The sequence below is a fragment of the Eptatretus burgeri genome, chromosome 1, assembly GCF_056783735.1.
Source record: "Eptatretus burgeri isolate ZD-2024b chromosome 1, Ebu_testis_v1, whole genome shotgun sequence".
NCBI lineage: Eukaryota > Metazoa > Chordata > Myxini > Myxiniformes > Myxinidae > Eptatretus > Eptatretus burgeri.
The window spans coordinates 84473498-84497471 of NC_140961.1; the positions used below are offsets into that span (position 1 = coordinate 84473498).

Consider the following 23974-nt stretch of genomic DNA (forward strand, 5'->3'; position numbering starts at 1 on the left):
GACATCCTCCCCAGAATCCAGTCTAGACAAGCAGTGAAAAGTGTGGGGACCAGTACACACCCTTGACAAACTCCAATAACAACTGGAAATAAGTCGGAGAGGGGATCACCACATCTCACAACACTCTCAGTACCAGAGTATAGTTCAAACACCAGATTGATCAGTTTTCACGGCACCCCACGAAGACTAAGAATCCTCCAGAGGGCATCCCGAATAACTGAATCAAACGCTGTGCAGAGATCAATAACGGCTGCAAGCAGGCCCTGCCGAAACTGTCGTCTGCATTCAGTGGGGACTCGAAGGGCAAGGATACGGTTAATCGCTGACCTCTGATGTAAAGCACGACGGCTCTGGGTGCTGATGCTCAAGCACATCGTGGCAAACCCTATCAAGAACTATCCGAGCAAAGACCTTGCCCAGCACTGAGAGCAGCGTCACCCCTCGGTAGTTGTTGCAGTCCTAGCGATCACCCTTCCCTTTCCAGAGAGGGACAACAAGGCCCCTCTTACAGTCAGTTGGGATGATTTCTGTGTTCCAGGCAGACCATAGAACTGCATGTAACGACATGAGTACAACAATTCCACCATCCTTGAGAAGTTCCGCATGGATGCCACAGATCCCGGGAGCTTTACCCCATTTCAACCGGTTCAGCGCAGCCTGTGTTTCCACAAATGAAGGTGGATCACAGTTGAATGGAGAGTCAGCAATAGGGATAGCAACACTCCTGACACCCAACTTAAAAGCTGGTGAATCAGCCTGGTACAGCCGCTCAACGTAACTGGCCAGGCGGGTCTTCACTTCAGACTCCTCTATCAAGTACCCTCCACCCTCCGATCTAACTGTAGTACACCGAGGGATGGGCTTTGGTTCCACTGGTGGAACACAGTGCGTGAATTCTCCTGCAAGCGGGACGAGAATCACTTGACCACAGGAGATGCTCTACCCCCTCACAGATAGGCACACATAGGCCTCCTTGTCCACGCTCAGCGCCCGTACAGTTTTGCACCTCAACTCCCTGAACAGCTCAGCTCTGCCATTAAGCCTGGCCCTGCGACTGGTCAATGGTATCCAGTGTCCCTTGAGAGACAAAATTCTTCTTCGCCTTATGGTGAGTTCCATACATCCACCGGCAACATCAATGATTGTGGTCTTGAAGGCGCTCCACAACTCTTCAGGATTCCACGAAGCACTCAGACCCCCCAAATCCCACTCAGCCTGTTCACAAACTCCTCAGCTACCCTCTCATCCTTGAACTTGCCAAGATCCGGCCTCGGCTGCGATGGTACCATTCTTCCCGATTAAGCTGCAACTTCAGAGTTGCTACCACAAGCCAGTGCTCAGTGTTGAGGAATTGAACACTCCGGTCGTCCCTGCAGTTCTGGATCATCCTCCAGCGACCATCAATGAGCACATGGTCATTCTAATTTGTCACACCACCAGCGTTGGAATAACAAGTCTAGCGATGAGCATGTGGGCGCTGAACCCATGAACCGGCCACCCTAAGTCTATGACTTCTTGTAAAGTTAAGGAAGTTAGTGCTATTCTGGTTCACAGTTCCAGACCCATGAGGGCCAACACACACCTCATAACCATCCCTATCTGTTCCAGTCGATCCATTGAAATTCCCCAAGAGTAGAAGAGTATCTCGCCCAGCACACTGATCAACCACAGACTCAAGCTTGGCATATAATGCGTCCTTCACGGTGAGGTCACTCTCCTCAGTTGGAGCATACACAGAGACTAGGGAAACTACAGCCAATGAGTGACGAATTATTCGTCACGTAATATGCTCGTTGACCGGTGTTGTCTCAATTATCATTGTAATGAGCTTATTGGACACACCTACAGCAACTCCTTGGGCATGGTAACCATCAGAGTGACCAGGCTAAAGTGGGTTTAACCACCCACCATGATGTCACCACTATCCGGTCTCCGAACCTCAGAGAGTGCGGGAATACCGATGTCCAAACGCTTGAGCTCAGATGATAAAAGAGACAGGTGATCATCCTCTCTTTGGGATAGGACATTCCAGGTACTCACCCGAAAGGTCCACCTCTGGTTAACCCAAAGAGACCGCTGCCTGGTGGACGACACCTCAGCACTACCCCGACAAACACGACCACGATCTGACCTGGGAAGGTTACCCGGTGGTTTTCTGCCCATCATCAAAGAGTGGGTGTCCGAAAGGCTTTGCCCCAATCCCGTCATCTGGTGTGCTGCCTTGCGGAGGGCAGCTGCGCAGGAGGTACTCCCACAGAGTGGGTTTTCAATTTTCTTTACAGTTTTCTTATGTTTTGCGGAATGAAGGGTTTTACGGTGGCTGGAGTGTTCAAATCCTGCCACCAACCTCCTAATAAAAAGTAACCCAACTGCATGAGGACGTCCGCAGACACAGTTGGACACTAGATATGGATGGCCGTTGGCTCACAAGGAGCTCCTGCTCCCTTTGGCACAGCCGTGGCACAGCTGTGCTTCCAAAAATGATGCAGCCAGGTGTTGAATCCAAATGAATGAGTTGCTGTGGTTTACACTTTTACACCCACATGTAAATTTTATATCAAATTGCCACAAAACTTCACCGAGTCAATATAGCCTTTGCCTGATGAGACGGACAACTAGCTCTGTACCCAGTCCTGTACCACTGGCCCTTACTTGTCTCTCTTTGCTAACAGAAGCCTCACACATCACTTGCCCCGTGGAGCCAATGTTGGAGCATGGGCGCAATGTGCTGTCTCAGCTAGTGCAACCATCTTCTGCTTCGGCTTCAGTGGTGTTCAACCAAGGTTATGCAGTCCTTCATCCAGGGTTGCTCCTGCCATACCCTTCAGTCAGAACTGAATACGCAGCTGATGTACTTTTTCTACTGCTGATAAAATGTTCAGGCTCTGCAGCCTAATGGTGATAATCCATGATGAGCCAATTATGTTTCGCTTTGCCTTCCCTTGCCTGGTTGCCAATGTCGCAAACTTTTCCACACTGACTGCTTGATCCTCTGCCACCAGCCATGCATCCACAGAGTCCAATGATGCCTGGATTCCAGGCCATTGTTTTGGTGCACAGAAGAAAGTTGTCAGCAAAGCCCAGTGCCAGGATAGTAGTTCCCCTCACCTGGGCTAACACTTCCTCTTGGAGGTTGCATAGCATTTCACCCAACACCGTGTTGAGTAGTATTGGGGATCATGGATCGCTTTGTTTGAGACCTCAATGGCTGATAAAGATCTTGCGGATTAATAAAACGAAATAAGACGGTCAAACAATTTTTTTGTATCTTAGCCAGGTTCTTCGCGAGTGTAAATATTGTCGTGTTCAGGCTGATTGACACAATGCCCCCTCTAAGTTCCAGGTCCAAATACACCGAATGACGCCGCCTTTCTCCTTGATCATACGACAATGCGATTGCTGGGGGTCCGAGACAAGGCCAAGAGACATGCTCGTCTTCTTCTCTCCTTCTCTTCTAAAATGCACAAACTTCATGACAGTCAATGGCTATCGTGTTGCTCCAGCACACGGTCAAATTCACCTCAGCACGAACAACGAGAATCACGCTGCTGTTTTGCCATGCTGAGAGGGACCAGAGCCTCATGCTTTGCTTCCAACCGCCCTCTTGTCTCTCTCGCCCCCTTCTCCTTCTCAAAGCATACAAATTCATGACCCAACCGAACAGTCAATGGCCGCCTTCCTGCTCCAGCATGCGAGGAAATTCACACAGCACGACCACGAGAATGGCGCAGCCTTCTTGACCGTGTCGAGGAGAGCAAAATGAGACCCTGTCTCAACCGCGTTCCTCACACCAACTCATCGCCCTCCCCTATCATGCTCCCTATGACGTCACACTGCCCAATCATAAGCCTCAGGGGCGTGGCCTGCCAGTTATTGTTGTTAAAACGTCGTTCCTTTCAATCACAAGCTGGGAGAAATTAGCCTTAAAACCCTATCTAGTTAACACAGCATGACCCCCGTGTGGTGACACGTAACAATCTTAAGCTGACAGTTTCCCTTCTTAATTTATATCGAGATGTCTCCTACTCATCCACGGGCCATGCCACCCTATACAATCCTATCTTTCGGATGAAATTCCTCCTTATACCCCACAAATATAACTATTGTGAAAGCACACCGAATTTTGACCTCCGAAATGAAGCGTTGTTGTTTTCCTTTTTCTTCCTTGTGGCAAATACTGCTGAAATGAATTTAATTATTATTAGGGCTCTCAAAGTATCCTTGTTGAATGTATGTACATGCTTTATTTGAAATAAATAAATGCTCTTTTTTTTTTCTTCCTGTAGTTGCATGAGGAAGGAGAGGGAAAGGAAGAAGGTGAAGATGCTGCTCGTTACATCGCTTCTCTTCGTGATGATGAAGTGGTACAGGTCACTGGTCCTCATGGATCGCTGACTTATTTTGGCAAAGGTATTAATTGCTTGCAAGGTATTGGCTCGATTTTCAGGGAGAAGTGTTTCTTGCACAAATGATATTTCATCAGGATAACATGTGCAAGGAATGCTTGGAGAAGTGTGACTTGAAATACTGACTTGACTTGAACTTTGTCGTTGTTTTGTGATGTCACCATGGAGATCAATGGCCAATGCAAATATGATATTCAGATTATTTTGGAAATTTCAATAATACGAGTACTACTCTTGAAATAGTTTGATAATTTATTCGTCTTTATTTGTTTGTTTTATTTATTTGTTTTAATCCCCCTAATAATGCCATCTCCCCTCCCCCATTGTAATCTTCTCTTTTATTGTGGCTATTGTTATGAACACCGCCCCCTCCATATTTCATCTCCAGGTGCTGCACAACATCGCCCAGTGATGATGCATGCCGAAATTTCGTACTCAGTTTCCACTCCGTTTGTTACTTGGCGGAAAAAAAAAACAATTGCCAAGTATTGTGTTCTGAAGCGTTTGTCTGTCTGTCTTTGTTACACAATTTTTGGCCATAGTTTTCTAGCAATCGTGCTGAATTTTTTTGTGTATGTAAGTGACTGGCCATGGACAGCAAAGCTTAATTTTAGTGAAAATCCAAATCTGGATCTGGATCGGAGAATTTTTTTTCAGTGATTCTTCACCATTGACAGATGGGACCAAAAACGATACACAGCACAATATGGATTCGGACGAAACTTGGTGAAAAGGTTGGGTGTGTGACAAAGACAAATCGAATCAATTTTGGTGAAGATCCGAATCCAGATCTGGATACGAGAATTAATTAATTTTTTAACTGATTCTTCATTACTGATATGGGGTTAAAATCGATGTTGCATGATATCTCAAAAAAGTTCTGGATGGATTCGGATGAAACTTGGTGGACAGGTTGGGTACGTGACAAGGACGAATTGATTCAATTTTGGTGAAAATTCGATCTGGACCCTGATACGACAATTTTTTCAGTGATTTTTTTCATCATTGAGAGCTGGGGCCAAACACTGTATAGCATGATATCTCAAAAAGTTTTGGACGAGTTGTGACAAAACTAGCTGGATGAGTTGGTTAAGTTACGAGAACAAGCCGATTTGATTTTGGTCAAGATCTCGATTCTGATCCGACCTCTCAGTGAGATACAAAATGTAAACTGCTTAGCCTGACGGAGGTATGCACTCCACCGAGTGCCTTTCCATTTCGCCAAGTGTCACCGAGTGATTTTTCTCAACCGAATATCTCAACCATTGTTTGAGCTCGGAAGCTGAAATTTGGGTACAATAGTGAAGTCCTTTGGCAAAAACGGGATCTTTATTTTTTGATCAATTAATTGATTAATTACTTTATTATTTTCTTTCTCATCTGGGCAATATCTGAGGCACCTTTTGAGCTAAGAAGCTGATATTTGGACACGACAGTGACCAAGTGCTTTGGCTATTTAAAGTATTTTTATTAATTAATTATTTAATCGATCGTTTTTTTTAATTTTTCGATTAATTGCTAAATTGATTTTCAAAAAGTTACAGATTGAGAAGAAAATGGAGAAGGAATTAGTTTGAAGGAGCAAGACTGGTCGTGGGTTCCACAGACTTTTTGCCAAACTTGGTACTTTATTTCTACTTGTATTAACAATACACTTCCCAGTTAGCTGACTATACTGGCCAACTCTGGCTGGACACCTTTCGAACTGTGCCGACAGTTTGCTAGATTCGGTTCAGCACCATTTGCTACCTGGAGTAACTGGGATTGTGGAAGCAGTTTGGCATTTCCAAGTGTGAAATGTGGGATGATCAAGTTATTAGATTTGTCTACATTAGCTTTTGTTGACTTGTGCCAGGATTAGTCAGTCCTCTCCTGAACTGTCTGCTAGTTGTAGCAAACAATGTGCTATATACCAACCTCGTTTGGAAATTGGTAGGTTCCAGAAGGTTGAGTAATTGAAGGAATCAATGTGGTTTCTTTCTGCCAACTTGCTCTATGTTCTTGTTTATGTGCTTGAAACTTCATAAGTGGTTACTGACATTAAATATGAAATGTTAAACGTTGTGTATTGTCATTTGCCATAAAAACAACAGATTGAAAAGTGTTTTGTTTTTTTGATTCTTAGTTTCAACATGGTTGAAAATAGATTGCAGAGTCGACCAACTCACACAATTCGCTTTGAGCTTTTCTCTTGACTATGAATTGGGCAAAAAAGTAGTGCTCTTCTTTCCTGACTGTTCCAAAATTATTTTTTTGGGTCACTACTCCGATGTGCATGGTGGAGCTTGTATATGGATCATGTGCAAGATATATTTGTGTATTTGGACATAAATTACAAGGACATTCATAGATGAACGACTGTATGGAATTTAAATTTGCAATCCTAACCTCACCATAGGTGGATCCAGTAGCAAATCTTGGGATTGGGGAGTGGTGGAGGGTGTGTTTGTAAAATCTTAGGAAGAGGGGGGGGGGTGTCTTCTCAACAAAATGAGTAGTAATAGCATATTGCAATGGTTGCATCACCTAATCGAGCAACTTTGGGGGTGCCATCTTAGATATTGGAGAGAGGCATCGTCACCAAGTCCCACCCTCAATGCATCTGCTCATGAACATGAGCTGTTAGTTTATGATGCTCAAATCCTGGGCTCAATGTTCATTCTTAGATAGTAACACCAAACTCCTCTTACTTTGCGAGAGTTTTGGCATGATGTTGATGAATGATTGTCATAAACTGAGGAACTTGTGTCATCATTTTCCAACCTCATCAAATATTACCACATATTGCATGAATACTACTTACTTGTTCTGTCTTCGTAGGTAAGGTCAACCTGCAATCTGACAATGACGAGTCTGAAGACCGTGAGGAATCGTTCAAGTGGCTTGCTGTGATTGCTGCCGACACAGGTACCTTTTGCTACAACCGCTGTTTTGAAATGTCTGTCTCCTTTGGATTATTGGCTGATTGCTGATTAACTTATCATCAGGTATTGATGCCGTGCTGCCTTTCATCGGACGTGTTCTTGGGGAAGAGCATGCATTCCACTGCTCTTTGCTTTATATAAATCAGGTACCTCGTTTTACCGGCTCGTTTTCAAGCTGGAGTAAATGGTTGTTGACATTTTGGCGAGCGCATTTGAATAATTAACACTTAGTTGGTTCAAATATCTCTACTGACTCCACATCATGGTATTATTGAAATTGTCTGAATTTTATCTGGTGAATTTTCATTAATATGAATCTAATTTGAATAGGGAGCGACGTAGATCACTCATCAATTCAAATAGGACTGGACGTATATATATATATATATATATATATATATATATATATATATATATATATATATATATATATATATATATATATTTAGTTTAAGTGATCACTTTTATCTTGTAGCGCAAGACAAATCCACGTGCGATGCCGCTGTTGTGTGCATTTGAATTTGCTCAAGTCATTTGGAGCTTGTGATTCACAACAAGGAAGGACATATGAACATTAAATTCAACACAGATTTGTTCACCTTCAAATATGATGCTGATTTACTCTTGTGATGAAGATCAAGCTGTTATTGGATATGGTGGTATCGAAACACGTTTTTGGGCCGGAGCTAAAGTCGAAGACAACCTTGCCTATGTCCGTCCCTATCCTTTGACCCAGATTCGCCTTTCTTTTAAGTAGGTTCCATATGGATGCATGCCACAATCATCGGATGTATTGAAACGGCAAACAAATTTGGTGAATTGGGTACATCCGTGATTGTATGCCCAATGGGGATGTCTGTCCATCATAATCCTCCAACAGCTTGATTGCCATTTCAAAGAACATAGGTATTATCTTTTGCAGATTCAGCAATCTACATTCAAAATAAATTATGTGTATGTGTATGTTTACACAAATGGCAATGGCCATACAACCAAGATATTCTAGTTTTGTATTTTTAATCAATTTTATGAAATTTGTAGTTTGTTTTTCACTTGGAAGTTGCGGGTTGCGATGTGTAAAAAAGGTGGAAAAAGTGTGATTTAATCCAATTTAATTACAGGCTATTATGACTTCACAATTTGATGCATGCATGTGTATGGAATGTGCTGGTGATTGCTTTTGCACTCTTTTTTTTGCACCTGCTTCCATTGGCCAACATTTATAAAATTGCAAATCAATTCCATCACAAAAACAAGACTGTTTGTTTGACATTTGCTAATTCCCGTTATCGTTTTGCATCTTTTATCACAATTGTCCTTGTTCTTGTTGTATCTAGACCGAGGATGATATCTTGATGCGGAGTGACCTTGAAGATCTCGTTGCTTCCCACCCTGATCACTTTACTCTGCAACTGCACCTTGATAAAGCACCTGATGGTAAGCGACTCAGCTTTTCTGTTTGTGTGAAAATGACATCTCGGGGTTAAAATGCATAAATTAGAGCAGTTATCTATTTGTTTTTGATTCGGTGTGAAGAAAAACTACTCTGTGACAAGAAATGGTTGATTTTAATCGTTTAGATAGCCATGTCGTCTTCCCTCACAATGTTTGTCTATAACCTCTTTTCCAAAACCCCTTTTTATTGTCCTATCCAATGTAATCTGTCCTATGATCTTTTAAAATATTGCGACCTTGTAAGCAGACTACGTGTGAATTCAGGCACGCTTGTGGGAGGCCTGGAACATTTGGTTTGGGCCGAGAAGCTCAGAGGTGGGGGTTAGGCTCTGGATATGCCTGAATGCTGAGTGGTTGAGGCTGATTGACATCACAGGGTGGGGTGCATGCAGAGCTGATTAAAAAGCCCAGACGGTGTTTGGACACCAGATTAGGACTGACGAGAGAGAGAGAGAGAGAGAGAGAGAGAGAGAGAGAGAGAGAGAGAGAGAGAGAGAGAGAGAGAGAGAGAGAGAGAGAGAGAGAGAGAGAGAGAGACAGAGACAGAGACAGAGACAGAGACAGAGACAGAGACAGAGACAGAGACAGAGACAGAGAACGAATGCCACCTCCTCAACCATTCCTCCATCGCCACCCCCTTATTTCCAACATGCACATTTCCATTTTCCTTGAAATTTGGCACCCCCACCTGCATGACCACGGTTCGATACACCCCAGAATTGTGAACACCAGTGGACTTGTGGCACCGAAACGGGCCACAATAAAGTATTCTATTTGTCCTGTGCACTCTATTATTGTCTTCTCCATCGTATGATCGAGGCATTAAATTTCCTGTCCGTTTGATTTCCCGGGCTGCATATTTCACCACTCCAGCATAACAAATTCGCAAGGTGTGTGCAAAGATGGTCCCCAAAGATTGTCCGAGGACCAGAAACAGGAAAGAGTCACTGTCTGTCAAACCATTATCTAGGACGATCCAGACCTGCTCGGGAGAGTCATTACTGGCAATGAATTGTGAATATTCGAATACAATCTCGAGACCAAACGGCAGAGTCGTCAGTGCAAAAGTCCGGCAACACCAAGACCAAAGAAAGCAAGAATGTCAAAGTCGATGGTCAATGTGATGCTTGTCACGTTTTTTGACATCAAGGGCATCGTCCACTTCGAGTTTCTACCTCAGAGTCAAACAGTGAATCAATACGTGTGCAAGGAGATCCTCCGGCGCCTCTTGAGATCAGTCCGGGACAAGAGGTGGGATCTGTGGGAGAACAACGCCTGGGTGCTCCACCATGACAACGCCCCTGCTCACAGTGCCCTGAGCATCTGACAGTTTCTGGCGGAGAGGAACGTGCCAACTCTGGAGCAACCCCCGTATTCGCCAGACTTGGCCCCTTGTGATTTTTTCCGATTCTCCAAGCTCTAGGGGGTGATCAAGGGGACCAGATTTCCTGATGTGGAGGCCATCAAAAGGGCTATGATGACAGAGCTCCGGATGATTCCAGAAAAAGCTTTCCGGGGGTGCATCGAAGCATGGAAGAAGAGGATGGACAAGTGTGTGAGACTGGAGGGAAACTATTTTGAAGGGGACAAACTGTGATTTCAATATATTTTTTTGGAATAAAATTTCTGTGAAGTCAGTCCCATTACTTTTTCGATGGACCTCATATGTGGAGCCGATGCAAGTTTATTGCAGCAGAGTCCTTGATATATATATATATATATATATATATATATATATATATATATATATATATATATATATATATATATATGTATGTATTATGCACTAAACCCTTGAATATCACAGGAGTTAGATTCCTGGAAAATACCACGATAGTTAAAACCAATTTAATATAGTAATAAGGTGGTTGGGTTCCCGGGCTTCCAGAAAATACAGAGGAATGTGGGAGATAGCCAAAAACAAACATATCACAATCCAAATAAACATGGAAAGTAAATACAAAAATACAAATGTAAAGTAAACATGGTCCTTCCCTTCGACAATTTGTCAAAAGTCCCCAACTCTCTCTCTCTCTCTCTCTCTCTCTCTCTCTCTCTCTCTCTCTCTCTCTCTCTCTCTCTCTCTCTCTCTCTCTCTCTCTCTCTCTCTCTCTCTCTCTCTCTCTCTCTCTCTCTCTCTCTCTCTCTCTCTCTCTCTCTCTCTCTCTCTCTCTCTCTCTCTCTCTCTCTCTCTCTCTCTCTCTCTCTCTCTCTCTCTCTCTCTCTCTCTCTCTCTCTCTCTCTCTCTCTCTCTCTCTCTCTCTCTCCCTCTCTCTCTCTCCCTCTCTCTCTCTCCCTCTCTCTCTCTCCCTCTCTCTCCCTCTCTCTCTCTCTCATGTACCATTATCTTCACAGAGCATCAATGCCACCAACACAACTTCCTGAGAAAGGGCAATACTGGGTGGTTTACCATTGCCTTCCTAGCAGAAGTTAGGGCAGTAATTTGGAATTTGTTCAGGGTCCTGGCAATAGTTTGCATATCTTCGCAAAGGACACTGTGGGGTTTTAGAGGTCCACCAACTCAAGCCGGCAGATGGAATGCCCAGTTTAACGTTCATTGGAGGGATGGCATTGATGAATGGCATTGATGATGCATTGATGAATCGCACAGCCTGTGAAACACTGGAATGACAGTTTATAGCTGGATTGGGATTCAAACTCAGGCAAGACAGCTTAAAGGTGAGTATGCATAACTCCAACCTATCCTGCCAGCCCCAAAGCCCCCACCTTCCTTTCCTCCTTTTATTAAAGCTGTTGATGTTTCTTTTATAAATCGTTCTGCAGCTCCTAACACCAGCGAATAAATGACGCACTCTCACCTCGACCAAGTTTATCCAAAACCCCCCACTTTGAGTCAAAGACGTCACTTTCTTTCCTTGACTTTTTTGCCTTTGGTTCACAACCTTGCAACAGTTTTCCTCTTGAGAGTCATAGTTAAAAAATCATTAAGAGCAATAAAAACCGAAAACAAGGAATTTATTAAGATTACACGGAGATAGTACCGTACCGTCCATTACTGTACATGCTGTACATCTCAATTAACACATGCACCGCAGATTTACAATTACACGTGTAAAGTCAAAGTTTATCAATAATCACTTCTTTTGATCATCATTTTATGCTTCAAGGTCATTATTAACTGTGCACAAGAAGCAATAAAAGGCTCGTGGTTCGAGATGACCATCACAACTCAGCTGAAAAAAACCCTCGATTTGTTGAAATTAAACCCCGCGATAACTAAATCGGTACACAAGAGGTTGCCCGCGATTAGCCAAAACCAGTGATATTTAAGGGTTTACTGGTGTTTCGTGTGACCTTGTTTTTAGTCTCTTCGAGGTCTCTCCAATGTAGTGGGCTGCACAGTTGCTGCAATTTATTCTATAAGTGACAGAAGATTTGTCCTCCCGATTCAATCGGCCTTTTGGTTGCATGATCCTGCGTTTAATGGTCGCCTCGGGTCGATGTGCAATGCCGACTTCAAACGGGACTAACAACCGAGCGGTAGCTTCTGATACGTTGGTCATGTATGGAAGGACATGCCAGAACTTTGGTTTGGGTTGTGTAGACTCGCCGTTTAACCTCGTCCGCATACACTTGTTCACAAAACTGTTGGGGTCACCATTTATATGGAACAACTTTCATAGTAAGTTCCTTTCTTCTTTTTTATTCCACATTACTACAGTGTGTTTCGACCCGTCAGGAAAGGGTTCGCAGGCAACTTCGCTTCTGAGCCACAGGATGGTTACTGCCATAATGCAGAATCTGGCTGGTATTGGTTACCTTCCTGTACATGGTTGTCTGCAGCTCCCCAGATTGCCTGGAAACCAAAACATCCAAGAATGCCAGCCGTTGATCTACATCCTCTTCCATTGTGAATTGAATGTCGGGAAAGACAGCGTTGAGTTGATCTTTGAAAGTGCTCATCATATCTCGTTGTATGATGAAGAAAGTATCGTCAACATTACGTACCCACAACTTCGGTCGATAGATAGCAAACACCAGTGATTCCAGTCGTTGCAGCAGAGCTTCTGCTATGATTCCTGATATTGTTGATCCCTTCCACTATGATCCCTGATATGATCCATAGGTGTGCCTTTTATTTGTTCATAAACTTTCCTGCTGAACGTAAAATACATTTTCAGGCAAAAGGCAAGCAGCTCCATGAGTTGTGTAACCTTTAGGCCCTTGTCCACTTCAACATAATGAGAAATCAATAAACTTTCCATTGTTTCCTTTGCCAATTGTAGCGGGATCGAAGTAAACAATGAAGTTACGTTGAATGACACCATCACCTCGTCGAGTTGAAGCTGGATGTCTTTCAGTATCTGGAGAAATTGTTCAGCAGACTTGACTGTTGTTTGAGCTCCCTCAACAAGGTGCTTCAATTTCTGGGAAATTCACTTCGCCAAGCCATAGGTCGGAGTCCCTCGGAGTGAAACAATAGGCGTGAGTGGGACATTTGGCTTACGACTTTTTGGTAAACCAGAGTCATGCCATTGCTGCATCGGTTGGCTTCATCTACTGCCAATCACCAACGGTCATCGCCCTCAAATGCTTCAACTTGGTGAGCATTCCACTAATCTTTCCTGTAAAAGCTTTCAGCGGATCTGACTGCAGCAAAACGTAAGCTTCTTCATCCCGCGGAAGTCGGTTCACTTTCTGTGTGTATTCTGTCTTGTCCATAATTACAGTAGCTCTGCCTTTATCAGCTGGCAAGATGACGATACCTGAATCCGCTTGAAGGGTACGGATGGCAGTGACCTCGTTTGGAGTTAGAATTTGATGAGGTTTATGCGAAGTGAGAAGAGAAGATGCATGTTGTCAGATGGCATGCTTCGTATCATCTGTTGTTTCTATTTGTGAAAGAACTCTTTCAAGGCACGACACAAAGTCGATTGGTGTAGCATTTGCTGTGTTGAAACAGGCTTCATGTCTCAACAAGTTCTCTTGCACTGTAAGTTGTTTAGAAGACAGATTGTGTACAAGAGGATCACCCATATTCTGTAATGGTGGCTTCAAATAGATTATCTTTGTCAAGCACAAGTTTTCTTTCTTCTCGTACAGGTGTGTGTGTGTGTGTATGTGTGTGTGTGTGTGTGTGTGTGTGTGTGTGTGTGTGTGTGTGTGTGTGTGTGTGTGTGTGTGTGTGTGTGTGTGTATGTGTATACACTACCAGTCAAAAGTTTTAGAACACCCCAATTTTTCCAGTTGTTACTGAAATTTAAGCAGTTCAAGTCCAGTGAATAACCTGAAATAGTACAAAGTTAAGCGGTAAACTGCCAGAGGTTAATAAAAAAAGTTTAGCTTACCAAAAACTGAAAACTAATGTAAATTTCCGAGTTGGTAAAAAGGTCCTTTTAAGGGAACAAGTAATTGGTTAGCAACTGCAGCTGCAGCAAGGGAAGTAAATTTAGTCTTGAAAGTTGATGCAAACAATTCCTACAGGTGTCCCAACTTTTGTTGATCAGTTACAAACCCTCTGTCTGTATAAAAGCAGTGTTGGAACAGACTGTGTTGCTACACCCTCTGAAGCATTACTTGGACAATATTGCACTGCAGGAAGTAGTATATTGCTATCATAATGGTGAGAAAATGACAATTAACAAAGGAAGACAGACAGACCATTATAACCCTTAAAAGTGTAGGTCTTTCTTTCAGAGAAATTGCAAAAAGCCAAGGTGTCAGTGAGTTCAGTTTCCTACACCATCAAAAGGCACTTGGAAACTGGAGGAAACTCTGACAGGATGAGGTCTGGCAGACCGAAAGCCACAACACAATCAGAAGACAAGTTTCTGAGAGTCAACAGCTTGCGTGATCGGTGGCTCACAGGACAGCAGCTTCAAGCACAGCCTAACACTGGTCGAAGTAAGGAAGTCTCAGTTTCAACTGTGAAGAGAAGACTTCGAGCTGCAGGTTTGACAGGTCGAGTGGCAGTAAGAAAGCCATTGCTAAGATGGGAAAATAAGAAAAAGAGGCTTGCCTGAGCCATGAAGCACCGCCAGTGGACTACTGAAAACTGGAAGAAGGTCTTATGGACCGATGAATCAAAATTTGAAATCTTCGGCTCATCATGCAGGGTTTTTGTACGCCGTCGAGTTGGCGAAAGAAAGGTTCCTCAGTGTGTGACACCAACTGTCAAACATGGAGGAGGAAGCGTGATGATCTGGGGCTCTTTTGCTGGATCCAGAATCGGTGACTTGCACAGAGTGACTGGCACCCTGAACCAAAAGGGTGACCACAGCATTTTGCAGCGCCATGCAATACCCTCTGGTCTATGCCTAGTTTGTCAGGGGTTCATCCTACAGCAAGATAACGACCCAAAACATACCTCCACGCTATGTCAGAACTAACTTAGAAGAAAAGAACAAGACGGTAGGCTTCAAATCATGGAATGTCCAGCACAGTCTACAGACTTAAACCCATCGAGCTGGTTTGGGATGAACTGGACAGAAGGGTGAAAGCAAAACAACCTACAAGTGCAACACATTTGTGGGAACTTCTGCAACAGTGTTGGGAAGAACTTTCCGAACAATATTTGATTTCCATTGTAGAAAGAATGCCACGAGTATGATCGGCTGTTATATCTGCAAAAGGTGGCTACTCTGATGAGTCAAAAATTTAGATTAAATTTTGTTCAACAAAACGATTCCATGATTTATTTTTTATCTGCAATTGTTTGTTTGTTCTATGCTTTAATTTCAGAGTACATTGAAACATTAAACTGCTTAAATTTCAGTAAAAACTGGAAAAATGGGGGTGTTCCAAAACTTGTGACCAGTAGTGTATAAATATATATAACTGGTATAAAGCTTGTCAAAAATGATGGGTTGGAACAGTTTGCTTTGTGGTGCAGTTGCATGAGCATGTCAAAGTTTGAAGCCTGGGCCTAGTGTCAGGTGTGCTTCTATTTTCCTTATTTATTGGACAGCACACTTATGTAAATGAACACTCGTTTTACTCTGCGTACGTTACACGTCACTTGCAGCGAATTTCACCTCCATTCGCCTTGTATTTATTTATTTATTTATTTATTTATTTATTTATTTATTTTTAAACGCTTCTGTACCCGCTATCGAGGCCTGGTTGCAAGTCACCATCTACGTTTCCAAAAGAAAAGACGTAATTGGTCTTTAATGGAAAATCTTTTTCAAGTTTTTATTTTTTTATTATTACTATTTTTTTAATCCTGAAAAAATATACTGCAGTGAACACACATTCGTGTTCAAAGATTGGTCTTTGAAACCCTTATTGAATCGTCCTTTTTAAGGGGGACAGACATCACATGTGTTTTATATGGTAGATGTAGTGCTGGTGGAGAGAAGTGGCGTGGGTTATATTTTACCATTTTTGCATTGAGTATCTCTTTGTAGGTAATTTGTTCTTTGAAGTCAAGAAGGCTTTGAGTGATTTGCTTGATTTGCATTTTTATTTGTTTGTTTGTTTCCTTACCTGTCTGCCTTCAGGCTGGGAACATGGTGAAGGTGAGATAACGCCTGACGTGATACGCGATTGGCTGCCTCAACCTTTCACTGAGACTTTCCTTCTGGTGAACATGCCCTCTGGCCCTGTCCGTGAGACTTGCCTGTCTGCTGTTGCTGGTACAGACTTCCCGAAAGCTCGACTCCATGTCCTTCCTGAGTAGACATTAAGCGGTGCATTTACTTCGATACTCTGACCTGTGACCGCGCAACCAGTATCAGTGTGGTCATATAATCACGTTTGTGGATGGTTGAAATGGAATATAAATTATGTAACTTGTTTGGTAAGAATGAACTGCAGTGAGTGGTTTGCATTTCATTTCTGTGTGAAGCTTTGCATGATGGACATGTTCATTTGCATGAATGGGGTACATAAACAAGATGTGTTACCCTTCACACCTTTTCGAATTTCAGCGTTGGAAAATCTTGCCAGTCATCCATCTTGGCTAATGTTTTTTTGGTGGAGGAGGATGCTCAGTATGGTCTTGCAGCTAGTGCATAGTTAAGTGATGTTGGTCATGTTTATTGAAATAAAAAAATTGCTTTTGGTGCTTATGCAGTCAGCCAGGGTAATGTACATGCAAAAGTGTTTCATCCAATCCGATGATGTTTGCCTTGGATAAATGCTTGCATTAATCTGCACTGTACCTTTTGAGTTTTGTTTTCTTTTTCTGCTGCTGACAGTTGCAAGAAGAGTCACTGGCCTTGGATAGTTTGAAATTATAATTTTCATGTGAGATAGTTGTTTTTTTTGTTTGTTTGTTTTTTTTGCACTGCTTTCACTATTAAAGCACCAAAGATGTTCATTAATCTAATTTTTTCTTTTTCAGTGAAGATTATCTTAGAATTAAGGACTAGTTTTGCTGGTGAAGGCAAGTGTCGATCTACATCGGCGGACAGGTAGAATGATGGATGAAATCAACAGGACCTTGATTGAGGAATGCAAATGCCATGGGAAGCGAGGTGAAACTGACCTTTCAGCCATTTAACACTTCATTGGAGCACGATATAGAAGGGAAGGGAAGGGAAGAGAGAGGGTGGAGGGTGAATATAGGGTGGGAATGGGTAAGGCCTCAGGAAGCAATGTGGAGGTGAGAATGACTGATTTTGATGAGAAGGGTCATGGTCCAGAGGTTAAAAGTCAAGGGAACTGGGAGAAAGATTGCAGACCCTTGCCAGCCAGGACTTGTTTTTTGCTTCATGTATTTTGTGGTGTTTGGGTACTGGTGTATTACATAATTAACTAGAGGAGGAGCACTCGGGAGAGTGCAAAACCTCCGCCGCCAATACTGCTGGGTCACTCAAGTGAACCTTATATCTTATTCATTAAATATGATGTCAACAGTGCTGACAGAGTTATAGTTCTTTTCTCCAACATTATTTTTTTTTTTGGGGGGGGGGGGTTGGAAATCACTGAAAACATGTAAAAATGCAAAAAAAAAATTTTTCTCTCACAATTTTTTTTTGGGGGGGTAACAATTTTTTTTGGGGGGGGTGGAAATCACTTAAAACATGTAGAAATGCAAAAAAAAAAATTCTCTTTTTTTTGTGGGAGGGGTAACAATTTTTTTGGGGGAGGGGGTTGGAAATCACTTAAAAGATGTAGAAATGCCAAAAAAAAAAAAAAAAAATTATCTAACAATTTCTTTTTGGGGGGTAACTTTTTTTTGGGGGGGGGGGGGTTGGAAATCACTTAAAACATGTCGAAATGCAAAAAACAAATTTTCTCTTTTTTAGGGGGGGGTAAAAAAAATTTTTGGGGGGGTGGAAATCACTTAAAACATGTAGAAATGCAAAAAAAAATTCTCTTTTTTTTGTGGGAGGGGTAACAATTTTTTGCGGGGAGGGGGTTGGAAATCACTTAAAAGATGTAGAAATGCAAAAAAAAAAAAAAATTATCTAACAATTTCTTTTTGGGGGGGTAACATTTTTTTGGGGGGTTGGAAATCACTTAAAACATGTCGAAATGCAAAAAACAAATTTTCTCTATTTTTTAGGGGAGGGGGGTAAAAAAAAATTTTTTGGGGGGGTGGAAATCACTTAAAACATGTAGAAATGCAAAAAAAAAAAAAATTTTTCTCTAACAATTTTTTTTTGGGGGGGGGGGAGGACCAAGTCCAAAATTTAATGGCATAACCTTTGGACCATACCTAGCTGTTAGTTTCGTCGAAATCCGTCGAGGAGTTTTTCCGTTATACTGTTCACAAACAAACAAACAAACAAACAGAAAGGGGTGAAAACAGTAACCTCCATCCATCTTAGAAGATGGCGGATAAGATACAAAACTACAACTGCACTTTATAACCGCTGGCAGTGATGGCCGGGTACCAAGACGTCCTGCTTTGATTGGACACTTCACCCTGACCCATGACGTCTATGACTATTCAATTTAATTTAGAATGGGATTAAAATAAATTCAATTCAAATCAAATGGAAGACCAAATAGGTACAGTACTGCATTGGAGTCATCAGGAGGAACCCAAGCAAGCAAAGAAGGAGTCATCATGAGGAACTTCGATAGGATTCAGGTTTCTTCTGCTCCTCCTCTACCCTCAAGCCCATCCAGCAGCTGTCAAGTGAGCCTTATTCAAAAAAATAATGATTAAAAAGAACCCAGATCAAAAAAGTTAAATAATTCTGGTTTCCAGACCAGGAGTCCAATCAAGTTGAAATTTAAAACATATGTTCCCAATCACTACTAGATCATAACTGTGAAGTTTCATGTCAATCAATGAAGTGCTTCAAGAGAAAAACTTTTTTTATTTAATTTCTGCTCAATCCAATATATTGAGCTGAAATTTGTGTTGTATTGGGGGAACATTTGTGTGAAGTTTTCCCTCAATCTGTCAAGCCATTCTGGAGAATAATTTTTACCCTCGCCGAAGGATTCGGAGAGGGTATTTCATTTGGATCCGTTTGTTTCTGCTTGTTTGTCTGTCCGTCTGTCTGTTTGTCTGCACAGAACTTTTGTGTTTTTCTCCGCAACCACTTGTCGGATTGAGACGAAGTCATAGGTCACGTGGTACGGCAACCATGTTGGATAAACGGAAGAAAAACTTTGGACCTCTATTGCTGAAACCATATCAAGGAAAAAATTGAAACTTTGCACATAGCAAGTACTCCTCATGGGAAATGAGTGTGATTTTTGTGACTTCATAGGTGCCCTTGTTATGACATAATTGCCCATGCAGAATCAGTATGAATCAGCTACATCCAATCAGCATGAAAAAATTTGAGGGTCATCCAGGGATAAAATGCTCCACAAAATTTTTTTGATTACATCAGTCATATGATTCAGCAGCCATATTGTTTAAAAAAAAATTTTTTTTAAACCTTCAAAAAAATCTTCTCTGAAATGGCTGAAAAGATCGAGGCAAAACTTTACACATATGACCGCCTATTCATGAGGAACAAAAGGGTCACACATATGATGTCATAGATCACATGGTTTGGCAACCATGTTGGATTTACCCTAAAACCTACAAAAATACAACACTCAAAAGAAGTCCTGGTGAGGGTTTGCAATCTGCTCTTTTTCTTGTTTTTATAGGTTTTAGTATAAATCTAATATGGCTGCCAAACCATGTGACCTATAATGGCATAAGGTGGGAACGTTTTGAGCCTCATGGATAGGTGGTCATACCCTGCAAAGTTTTGCCTCGATCTGTTCAGCCGTTTTGGAGAACAAGATTTTTGAAGGTGTTTTTTTTTCTTTATATTTCTGCTGAATCACGTGACCAATGATGTCATCAATTTCTTCTGTCGACCAACTTATCCCTGGATGACCCTCATTGTTCATACTGATCGGATGTATCATTCTATGTATGCAATCATTACGTCATAACGAAGGTGCCTGTGACGTCATAAAAAAAAATCAAACATTCACCAGCCAGAGTACATTGCCACGTGCCAAGTTTCAATTTTTATGTGTCCGCTGATGAATTCTCCGGAGGTATTAAGTTTTTGGGTTGTTCGTCCATCCGTCCGTCTGTCCATGCTAATTTTCTCTGTTTTCTCTGTAACTGCTTGTCCAATTGACAAGAAAGATTCATTACACAGAAGGTGTGACTACTCATGTAAAATGTTGTAATATTCCTATTTTTTTCAACATGACTGCCACACCACATGGCCTATGATGTCATAATTATCATTAAAATATTCTATGTAAATAGTCATTCCTATGGTGATAACTTTGTGTCAATCAGACAAGTGGTTGCAGAGAAAAACCATACTCACGTTCTGTGTGGACAAACAAACAAACAAATAGACCCAAATGCAATACCCTCACCTCTGGCAAGGGTAATTAATGAAATGTTGTAAGAGACGATGTCAAAGTGAATGAAAAGCGCTCGTTGATACGATGGGGAGCAACCTGCCAACCCTGGTGGAGATTTTACTCTCGGTGCTTACAATTGCTGATTATCTTCGGTATGCAATTATGAATGTTGGGGAAAATCTTCAAATAGGTTATTCTGTGCCACCCTAAATCTGTTTCTTGTCTTCTGCTGGATCATTAATGTTCCAGGGTTGATAGATTTTTCTTGCTTTCATATGATCATGAATAGCATGTTTCTCCTTTGAACCACAACATTAAAGCTAGTTTTGCTCTTTCAAAATGTGAGGCATGCATTACTTAACCAAGTACTGATGTCACGAAGTTCTGGAAGTAAGATGAACATGCTTTGTTTGACTAAGTTAATTACTGTTCAAAGTAAAAAAAACAGCTAAGAGACACGAAGGGGGTTGCTGTATAAAGCAGCTTAGAATTAGAAATCCCTATCTTCACATTGAGTGATTCAAAGGGATTGAGTAAACTTGGAATATTTTTATTTTCAGAAGAGGTGAATAAATATAACTTAGAGGGAGTAGCTCTTATTGGTTAACCATTGTGAAGCAGACAAGTGTTGTTGATTTCCAAATATTTATGCCACTTCTCCAAACAGAATGAACCACTTTCAAATGCCAGACAAAATCCCAAATAAAAGTGAAGCAATTGGGGGAGTGTGTATTGTGCACCTGTAAAGCTTTTAGGGACTTTTGGGTTACTTGTATTTTTTTTTCTTACCGTAGCGAGGCTTATGGAAGAGCAAGGTAAACAAAAAAAAGTGGAATGAAATACCTGCGATCACCAAGGGTAAGCCTCCCCTAGTTGGGGGAGGCTTACCCTTGGTGATCGCCCATGTCTTACCCTTGCCTTGTGATCCAATGATGGGCACTTTTTTTTTAAGACCACCATATGACCTTAACCTTCAACTTGTAGGGATAGTGCAAATTAAGAACATGTGTCCTCATCTACAATCTATCCAAAAAACACAACACCATGAAAACTTGGAGCAAAATTATTCAATTTATGATCAAAAAATTAGATCACAATTCAAAAAAAGTAGGTCAATGATGAATGATATATCAGTTGCACAACTTCAGGTACAATATTATGATTCAAGTGCATCGTGGAAGGTTAAGGGGTCTTTGAGATTCCTCATTGGCAAAACTGAGCTGCCAGAAAAAAATGCGTTATTCTTTTTTCGGAGCGGCATTTGACCTTGACTATGACTCGGAGGGGTATGATGTAAATTAAGGGTAAATGCTCCTTGCAATCGATGACAAGGCTATCTAGTGAGGGTGCATTCATTCCCATCAGACAAACGTTAGTCGAGTTGTGGTGAAAAATGTTAAAATGACAGTCATGACCTTTAAAATAGTCAATCCAGCGGACTTTCTTTCACATTATTGATGGAAAATTTCATTCTGAAAGTCCCAGGCAGCTCCGAGACACAGCACAGAAATTGATACAGCTCAGAAATTTGGTGTTGAGAGTGGAGGAAGAAAAAAGATAATTTTCTAAATAGTGGTTGTTTTATTACTCCTAAACTGCTATACCATTAAAAATTGGGAGGAGGGGGGGGATGTAGAAAAACAAGGGTGGAAAATATCATGGTGGTGGATTGGGGACGATCTGAGATGTTGGTGAACAGCTGTCTTGAAGACTTGGAGGGAAGAATGAGATTGAAGAGAATGTGGAAGTTGGTTCAAAAGGAAAGAAAGAAGAGGAATGAATGACTGGAGGTGAGGCACTAATCCTGAATTTAGGTAGTTTCATCAGAGGTGGTTAAGCCTGGTGTTCGCTTCGTGGTTAGGTTGGCTGGCTTCGGATCTTAGAGTCCTGAGTTCGATCCCCGTTGGCTGCTGAATTAACACCAGGTTGGGTTGACTCAACCTGTCATCCTTCCGAGGTTGGCAAAGTGAGTACCAGTGTACTGGTATGGGGCACAGCTTCATTGGCATAGTCATTCATTGGCATGATCGGTACCTGGCAGCCAAGCTGCCCTACACAAGAAGATCATAAGGGGGTTGATGGAGGACCGATTGGACCCAGCACAAACCTTGGGGGGACAAAGCATCGAAAGAGCAGAGGGTGCAAGACCAGAAAGGAGACGTTGGAGGATAGAAAAACCACCGACCTTTTTGTGATGGTGCAATGATAGACCCAGAGACTCAGCTTCATCGCGGCAGATTCCAATGATCTTAAGATGGCTGCTTTTAGATCTTCGAGTCTTGAGTTTAAGTCCCTGTCATGCAGTTAAATAACATCAGGTGGGTTGACTCAGCTTGTCATCCTTCTGAGGTTGGAAAAATGAGTTCCAGCTCACTGGTAACAGGGGGCAGTGCATTAGCAGCACAGCTGTGCTCCCAACAATGATGCAACCAGCAGCCACAGAGTGCATATAAAACAAGAAAAAGAGCAATCAGAGATTGCAGATCCTCGCCAGGACTTAGTTTGTGGAGTTTTGTGTGGTGTATTTTGTATGGCGTTTGTGCACTGGTGTGTTACGTAATTAATGAGACATAATTAGAACTGCCACTTTATAACTGCTTGTGGTGATGCCCGGGTACCAAGACATCCCACTTTGATCAGACACCGAACCCTGACCTATGATGTTTTTTTATTATTTTTATTCAATTAAATTTGGAATGTGATTAAAATAAGTTAAATTCAAATCAAATGGAAGAACAAATAGGAACAGTCCTGGATTTAGTTTTCCCAATCCCAGACTGTACCCAGTTAGGTACAGTCCTGCTTTCCCAATGATGCAATTACTCATTGGAGTAATCAGAAGGAACCCAAACAAGTAAAAAACAAAGATGAAAACATCAGGAGGAACCTGGATCGGATTCACATTTCAGCTGCTACTTCTCTACCATCCAGGAACAGCCAAGTGAGTCCTATTCAAAAAAAAAAAAAATCAAACAGAACCCACATCAAAAAATAAATAATTCTGCCTGCCACACCATGTGTCCGATCAAGTTGAAATTTTAAACATGTATTCCGCATCGCTACGAGATCATAATTGTGAAGTTTCACATTGAATGATGAAGCGGTTCCAGAGAAAACATGATTTAATATTTTTCTTCAATCCAATATGGCTGCCAAACCATGTGACCTATGGCATCATGTGTGAACCTTTTGTTCCTCATGGATAGGCGGTCATATATTTAAAGTTTCACCTCTGTTCAGCCACTTCAGAGAAGAAGATTTTTGAAGTTTTTGGTTTTGTTTTAAACAATATGGCTGCCGAATCACGTGACCGATGATGTCATCAATTTTATTTCTGTGGACCATTTGATTCCTCGATGACCACCAAAATTTTTCATCCTGATCATATGTAGCGTTCTACATATCGTTACCCTCATAACAAAAGTGCCGAAGTCA

At 41.9% G+C, this 23974-nt stretch overlaps 1 protein-coding gene across 2 annotated transcripts in view; it reads left to right on the top strand.

Moving 5' to 3' along the window:
* The window catches only part of LOC147034881 (NADH-cytochrome b5 reductase 1-like), a 33873-nt gene extending 16800 nt beyond the window's left edge, over positions 1-17073 (top strand). For both annotated transcript variants that reach the window (XM_085890519.1, XM_085890526.1), the window contains exons 5-9: positions 4287-4410; positions 7227-7313; positions 7394-7476; positions 8668-8767; positions 16249-17073. In XM_085890519.1, coding sequence (XP_085746645.1) covers positions 4287-4410; positions 7227-7313; positions 7394-7476; positions 8668-8767; positions 16249-16427 — 573 coding nt within the window. In that variant the 3' untranslated portion in view covers positions 16428-17073. The remainder of the gene's footprint in view (positions 1-4286; positions 4411-7226; positions 7314-7393; positions 7477-8667; positions 8768-16248) is intronic.
* The last annotated feature ends 6901 nt before the right edge of the window (positions 17074-23974 follow it).